Source organism: Engraulis encrasicolus, chromosome 9, assembly GCF_034702125.1.
Source record: "Engraulis encrasicolus isolate BLACKSEA-1 chromosome 9, IST_EnEncr_1.0, whole genome shotgun sequence".
Lineage (NCBI taxonomy): Eukaryota > Metazoa > Chordata > Actinopteri > Clupeiformes > Engraulidae > Engraulis > Engraulis encrasicolus.
The window spans coordinates 14,533,090-14,540,572 of NC_085865.1; the positions used below are offsets into that span (position 1 = coordinate 14,533,090).

Genomic DNA, 7,483 nt, shown 5'->3' on the forward strand with positions numbered 1-7,483 from the left:
AGTAATCTTACAAATGACATTTGCAATACAATTACGATATATTTCAGGGGACCTAGAGAAGGCGGGGTCTGTCTTAAAGGTGGCTGCCTTCAATATAAGCCTAAAGTGCAGAGGGAAATCCTAGTTAGTGTTCATAGTACGGCCCTTGGAGGACCTGTACGGCCCATGGAGGAATTTCAATTGGCCCCTCGAATGAAAAAGGTTCCCCACCCCTGGTCTAAAGCATCTTCCAGTGAGCAGATCATACAGATCCCTTCATGAAGTGCTGAGTTGTACCAACACATAGAGTAGATAGTATTTAAGTCATGTCAGACCATGACATAACTAGGTTTAAAGCTCAACAGAGGACAAACAGGCAAACATTCTGTTAGACAAGTCTTTTTTAATATATGTATAAAAATACATTTTAAATAGGTCCCAGGCAGTATAGTTTACCTCTCATCTTTTTTATACTTTGTTAAAATCACACACACATTCATGAACTTTAGGGCTGTAACGATATTGGATCGAACCGAGGAATCGTGATACTCAGAGTCATGATACTGTATTGTGATGTAAGGAGGCAGTATCGTGATACGCCTTTTCAGAGTTTTGTTATCCTTCAGTCCAGAAAACAACCATAATGCATTGTAATGATGCTTCCAAACTTCAAATGAGATACATTTCAGAAATCCTGGGGTGTATCGAACCGTAGGTCAAAAATCATGATACAAACCAAATCGTGAGTCGAGTGTATCGTTACAGCCCTATTTAACTTAATTATATAATACATCTCTTCAGTTCACCAATAGAAATATACATATACAGTATATATTTTTAGCTCTTTCTTAAGACAGTTATGTTACTGACTGAGCTGCCCGTTGGCTCAGATCTACTAAGAGATCATATTCTTTCAAGTATTGTAGGAACTGACTGGTATAACCCAAATACAGCAATTTTCAATTCAAATCCACGCCAGTCACAGACATAGTGCACTACTACCCTTTCTTATTTTCAGAAGATATCCTGAGTTCAGCATGTAAAGGCCCTGCCACAGTGTGTTTCAGCCAATTCAATAGTGGATCTTACCAGAGATTCTTTAAGTGAGATATGCCATTGTAATAGGTTGCTATGGGCACCTAACATGACCAGGTTCCGGTCTGCCTAAAGGGGCGTGTCATAATACTCCTAGCATTGAATAGAACAGTCCTTAGGTCTGTCTAAAGGGGGATTTCCCCCGCTCCCCCTTGCAATAATAGAACCCGGAAACAATGGGCCAATGGAACCTCTCTCTCTCTCCACTCTCTCTGATCTTACTGTAACTATCCCAATAATCTTAACTAACACTTCAGGTAGGTAAACTATTTAGCTAAATTACCTATTACTGGTGAGAGCAGAGGGGATTTAGCAGGACAGTCAGTTTATCAAACTCAGCTTATTTCACAACTTTAGTTACAATCATTTAGTGTATGATTACATACAGTGGTCTTACAAATATAAAATCTGATAAAAGTGTTTCATTAAATTCAGCTGTGTGTTTTTGGGAATAAATAAGTTAAGTGGAGTGCACACAAGCCAAATCACATTCAATAATCCATAGGAGCACACACAAATAAATTAAATCCATAATGTGTCATGAAGTGTCAATACAGTGCCATCAAAAAAAAATGTGATCAATAGATAGAAGTCAATATGTCGTGGAATAAAACAATAGATCATTGGTATTATTTGGTTTGTAATCGCATTTCTCTCATTCTGTCTCACTTTCACTCTCTCTCTCTCTCTCTGGCCACTTTAGAGGTTCTCCTTCAGCCAGCGTATATAATTCCACATGCTGCGTGTCCCCACTGAGAACTTGGCTGGCCAAGAGGAGAACACCATGCACCCGTGGAAGCCGTCCTGGTAGTGGTCGCTGGTGACGGCCACGCCAGCCTCCTCCAGGCGGCGCCCGTACATCAGCCCGTCGTCCCGCAGCACGTCGTGCTCGCAGGTCATGATGTAGGCGGGCGGCACCGCACTCAGGACCTCCTCCTCCGCCAGCAGCGGGGCTGCCCTCACATCCAGGAGTGCCGGCAACTCCTCCAGGACCGAGCCACTCCCCTCTGCTGGGGTCACCTTCTGGTAGTCCTTGCGGAAGGCGGGCGGTAGCAGTCTCGTCCAGTCGATCTTAGCTCGGACCTCCTGCGGCATGCTGGCCAGGTCCAGGGCGGTGTGGTTGTTGGCCAGCAGCAGAGGGGCCAGGTCGGGGCTGGCGTTGAGGTACTCCAGCCAGAAGCGGGCCATGATGGGGCGATATAGGATGGGGGTGTTTCCATTTTGCTGGTAGGACGGCGTGTTGAAGTCCAGAGCCTGCAGCACGGGATAGATCAGCGCTTGCACCTTGAACTTGGTGGTTCGGTTGTCAGCTACCATCTGTTTCGGGAGGGACAGTAGAGGACTCTCAGATCTTTCACTTACAGGAGTGACTTAAATCAACCCCATATGAGAAACCAGTACATTGTGTGACTTGTTTCTAAGATCTTCAATTCATTCGACCAATCTCCGGATACGGCCGTAGTATTCTACTGGTCTGAATTAAGGATAGACCGATATATATATCGGGCCGATATTCGCATATTTTAAGTGTATCGGTATGGGCTGATCCGATACGCGTGGAGTTTTTGGCCGATACGCAATATTTATTATTTTATGTCATTCTGTTTTTTTTAAAAGCACCAAGACACTTATTTTTTTATTACTTGATAGTTAGACATTACTTGATTGTTAGGGTGGGTGTTTAAATGTTACAAGTTCTACCTCAATTTGATAATGTTAAAGAAATGTTTATTTTTAACTTGAGACCTGGAATATTTGTCATTTTGTAACTTTTTTTTTAACCCATATTGGCCTCCCAAATATCGGCTATCAGAAATCGGGTATCGGCCAAGGGTGATGGAGAAAAAAAAAAACGGTATTGCATCGGCCATTAAAAAACCTGTATCGGTCGACCCCTAGTCTGAACATGCACCAATCATGTTGTAGATTATCTACAGTGATAATGGACAGATCCAGGCATACTGTTCTGTACTTTCAATGGGTTCACAAATGGAAAACGTTAACATTTGTCCTAAGACAGAAACGTGCAACCACTGGAAATAAATATGGCTTCGTCATACCTGTTGAACCACAGCAGCTGCCAGGTTTCCTCCTGCACTGTCACCTGAAATGGCAACCCTTTGGGGGTCCACAGAGTACTGTGCCAGAACCTCGGGGCTCAAGAAGAACGCGGAGGTCTTCAGAGCATCAAAATACTGCTGAGGGAAATGTGCATCTGGAGCCAGACTGTAGCTAATGATGTGGGACAAACAAAACAATCATTGTTCAAGAGAGTCCTTGTGTACAACCCTTCAGTAATAGAGGTGAACAACATGTTTCGCCCAGTGAGTCATCAGGTTTGCTCTTTTGTGATGAAGTGTAATGGAGACCAACTAGCAGAGTGTGGCATGGAACCAGGGCTTGACACTGGCACCTGCCAACCGGCCAAATGCTGGTAAAACTTGGCTGTGGCTAGTAATACTTTCAGTGTCACTAGCCAATTTGGCTGGCAGCTTATTCCTTGGTATGACATGCTCGTCATAGTAGAACTATATTCTGTTGTTTGCCCCTTGTGTATCAATTGTTTGTATTTAAGTTCAGGAAAAAGCTCAGTAACTCTTGAGTTGTTATACTTCCATGCAGAAAGCTTAAGCTTAACACTTATCTTGCTTTAGCACCTCATCTTCAGAGGTAAGACGTACACTGTCATGATAAAGAAAGCAAAAACAATTTAAAGTGTGTGGCTAGTGGAATACCTGAATGGCTTTTGACTCGGGGAAACTACTAGCCACAGTGGCCGGTGGATGAAAAAGTTAATGTCAAGCCCTGCATGGAACGTATAGTAAACCTCCCTACCAAAGCCTCATACAGTAACAGTAGCGCTGAGCTATCAGACTGGTCCTTTAGCTTAGCGGTATGGTGTTGTGCCTACCATGCCTGAACTGTAGCGTTGACTCGGAGGTGGCGGGTTCGAGCCCGAGCCCAAGCCCAGAGTGGTGGACTGTGCAGGAACATCTCAGTTATAGACACACTGGGCAAAACGTGTTGTTCACTCCGAGAAATAATATAAGAAAAAAGAACAGTATCACTGCATCTGTGTGCAATGTTTTCTAAACTTTCATCTTTGATCAAAACTAATAATTGCTTTAGACAGAAGGGACAGAACAACCAGTACCCCCTGTGACCTCTTCCCTTATCAGAAATACACAGACATAATAGTCCTGGAAAAAGACCTGCCCTGGACAAAATACAATGGCATCACTTACTCAACAGAGTAAGTTAGAGCCCTGAGATGGGTCAGCAGACCGAATGCTTAGCAGATTAACAAGAACACAGTGGGGATTTAAGTGTGCAGACATTTTCCTTTATATTTTCACAGTTTTTGCTTATGTTTGGCACCTTTTAATCGAGAATGCTGTATGACCAGGTTAAATAAAGATAACTTACTCAACAGACACAATGACGGCATCCAATTCCTCTGCCATGTTCCGGCACAGCAAGTCATACGAGCGCATTCCTTTAAAGAACAAGCCAGGTTTTACGAATTAGTATAGTTGAAAAATACAGCACAGTGTCCAAACATGTACTTATTCTTGGTCTATCTATTGTTATTACTTCCTCCATGAACATGTTACAGACATCCAAAAACAATCTGACATTCACTGATGCCTATTGCTAATGTCATCTACAGTATTGCTGATAACTCAATACGCTGCGTGTGTGTGTGTGTGTGTGTCTGTGTGTCATGTGTGTGTGTGTTTTAGTAGGTGTCTGCTGAATTCAAAACAGCCTGAAGAAAGTGTGCCACTGTTTGAATGTTGATTTTGCGTCAGAGGTCTGAATCATGAAGCCAGTTTTAACAATCACAAGGCAAAGTGCAAGAACACACCCACACTCACCCATACACACACATACTGTACACGCATGCGAACACACTGACAAAAACCGATACACAGATATGCAGACACACACAAACAAAACAGGGATGCAAGTAAACCACTTTAAATGTAATCGCTTTGACTGTCATCCCTAATACACACCCAATCAGATATTTTAAATATACATGTATATTAGAGGTTGCCAAGAGTGGGTAATATCTACTTCCTAGAGCACATGAAAGGCACATAGCCTACAGCAGGGCTATTCAATTAGAATTTCATCTGGGTCACATTTCGAAACCAAGAACTGCAGTCGGGCCGCACATTTTCAGACATCACGACCACTGAAATGACACAAAATCAGTAGTCCACAAAACAAATTTTAAACATGTTCCTCTAACCTAAAACTTAACCACATTGAATGTGAATGTGTAAGACAAGCAGAAGATTCACAAGCAATAATGTGTAGTACTGCAGTAACAAAACTGAAATGTATACTGCTTCAGTTGGGGGCCATGTCTGGGCCGCATGTGGACTGCATCTGGGCCGCATGTGGCCCTCGGGCCTCCAATTGAATAGCCCTGGCCTACAGTAAGCCTACACACCCTATGTACTCACGTCCACTGAGAAGGGCCCATCCTCCTCCGTGGAAGTAGACAACACCTCTCTTCAGGTGCGGCTGCCTTACTGGTTTGGTTGGTTCAAACACACGGACTGGCACACCAGCGAAGAATGTGTCCGTCACTTGCATGGTCTGGCTGGACTGGGGACCTGTCCCCTCCGCTTTCATGACAAAGTAGTTTATGACATGAATGTCGTGACCAAAGCCAAGGACATGAGCCAGGTTCCCCTGTGTGTGTGTGTGTGTGTGTGTGTGTGTGTGTGTGTGTGTGTGTGTGTGTGTGTGTGTGTGTGTGTGTGTGTGTGTGTATTTTAGAGATGCAACAAAAAAAAGATAATTAGAAACATGGTACATCACATTAAGTAGAATATCAGGCAACACATTAATGAGAAGGGATGACGGAACATAACAGACTATCATACGTGAATGACACCATACCGTAACCTACACTACACAGATACGTCAAAGTATAGCCATTACATTTCATTATACCTATAAGTATGACAATGAAAATTATTTCAATAGGGCTAAATGGTGCTGATGTGCAGTGAAGAAGCGCCTTACCACATGCATAAAAGTGCGGAATACTGCATCCAGGACCATTAATTTCCACGGCTCAGATAAGGTATCAGGCAGTGGCAGGTAAACATAATATGCAAACGCCGCCGACAATAGCAACGAGACAGTAAGGAACTTCATATTCCAATACCATTAAGCAAAACCAGCCCTGGTGGAATAAGGGGTTTCGCTAATCCAAAACTAGAACTCTACATGCTCCGTGTCAAGCCTTCTGGAGCGCACAACTTGAGGTTATAAAATATGACAAGATTTTCACAGTAAGAGTCCTTATCCTATTACTCACAGCTATTAATTGAGGCACGCTGAAATTAAAATCTAACTCATCTGATTTATGATGTGTTATGGTGCCATAATGTAACTTTTTTTTATTAATATATATATATATTATTAATGTCAATCGTTATGGCGCTGTGCGTAATCGTGTGACGAGATACGTCTGGGTAAACAAGATGTCTGGTGGGTCTAGTAGTAATTTATTTTCTTTGCGATTGAAAAGGATCCTTAGTGTCTCTTTCCATCAAAAAAATACAACTTGAACATCGTTATATAGTAGGCCTAAACGTGGAATGCACCGCCAAATATGGAGAATTTGCTTTTGTTGCTATGTGAAAATGTGCACGACTACAGGCAGTTCGAGTGAACTCTTATTTTGATGACAAATTAGTACGGAAACCAAAACATCTCCACCCACAAAGTAGGCTGGCCTTCTTCTGTACTGCACTGGAGAACTGAATATTTTCATGTCCAACTTGTTTTGAACCTGTCGATGAAGAGCGCAATACCACGGCTGGCGTCAGGCTTCAAAACGAGTATTTACAGTCCACACTTTATGTTCTGTCCTGCTGATGTGTCGGCACTAACCATGCCGAAGGAAGAGGAGAGCTTATGTTAGAGATAGCTCTAGAAGGATCATCGGGTGACATAACCTAAGACGCGGAGATCAGTGGAAAGCCATGCCATGTGGAGTTTGGCCCTAACCCTAACCCTAGTTCTACATTCACCCAACCAGAGGTTTGGAGACATCAGCTGACGCAGCCAATAATGATTCGATAATAGTTGCGAACTGTCAGCAATGTCATCTCAATTAATCAGGGCGCACATGCACGATTACATGAGAAATTGGAGTACTCATTGATTTCATTACAAATCCTCAAAATGCAAGCAGAGTTAGTATGGCATTTTAACACAATTCTCCATATGCCCCTCTTCTATGTGCAAACTAAAACTCCAGAATGCCCCTTGTTGCAATACATTAGTCGCCACCTCTTAAATAGTTCAACCTGTCGTCCCGAAAAGCGAGTCCCTGCCAGAACACGAGTGCCCTCATTGAAACCAATGGAAACCAATGACC

The 7,483-nt window shown here is 43.0% G+C and overlaps 1 protein-coding gene across 2 annotated transcripts; it reads right to left on the minus strand.

Moving 5' to 3' along the window:
* Positions 1–381: 381 nt before the first annotated feature.
* On the minus strand, positions 382–6,346 carry LOC134455513 (neutral cholesterol ester hydrolase 1). Of its 2 annotated transcripts, none has more exons than XM_063206622.1 (5): positions 6,118–6,346; positions 5,550–5,781; positions 4,501–4,570; positions 3,135–3,306; positions 382–2,391 (listed from the first exon to the last, which is right to left on the minus strand). In XM_063206622.1, the coding sequence occupies exons 1-5, from the start codon at positions 6,250–6,252 to the stop codon at positions 1,774–1,776; spliced, it is 1,227 nt and encodes a 408-aa protein (XP_063062692.1). In that variant the 5' UTR covers positions 6,253–6,346; the 3' UTR covers positions 382–1,773. The 2 variants fall into 2 exon arrangements, with proteins under 2 accessions (XP_063062692.1, XP_063062693.1); XM_063206623.1 differs by having other exon boundaries at positions 5,550–5,714; positions 6,118–6,160.
* Positions 6,347–7,483: the final 1,137 nt, after the last annotated feature.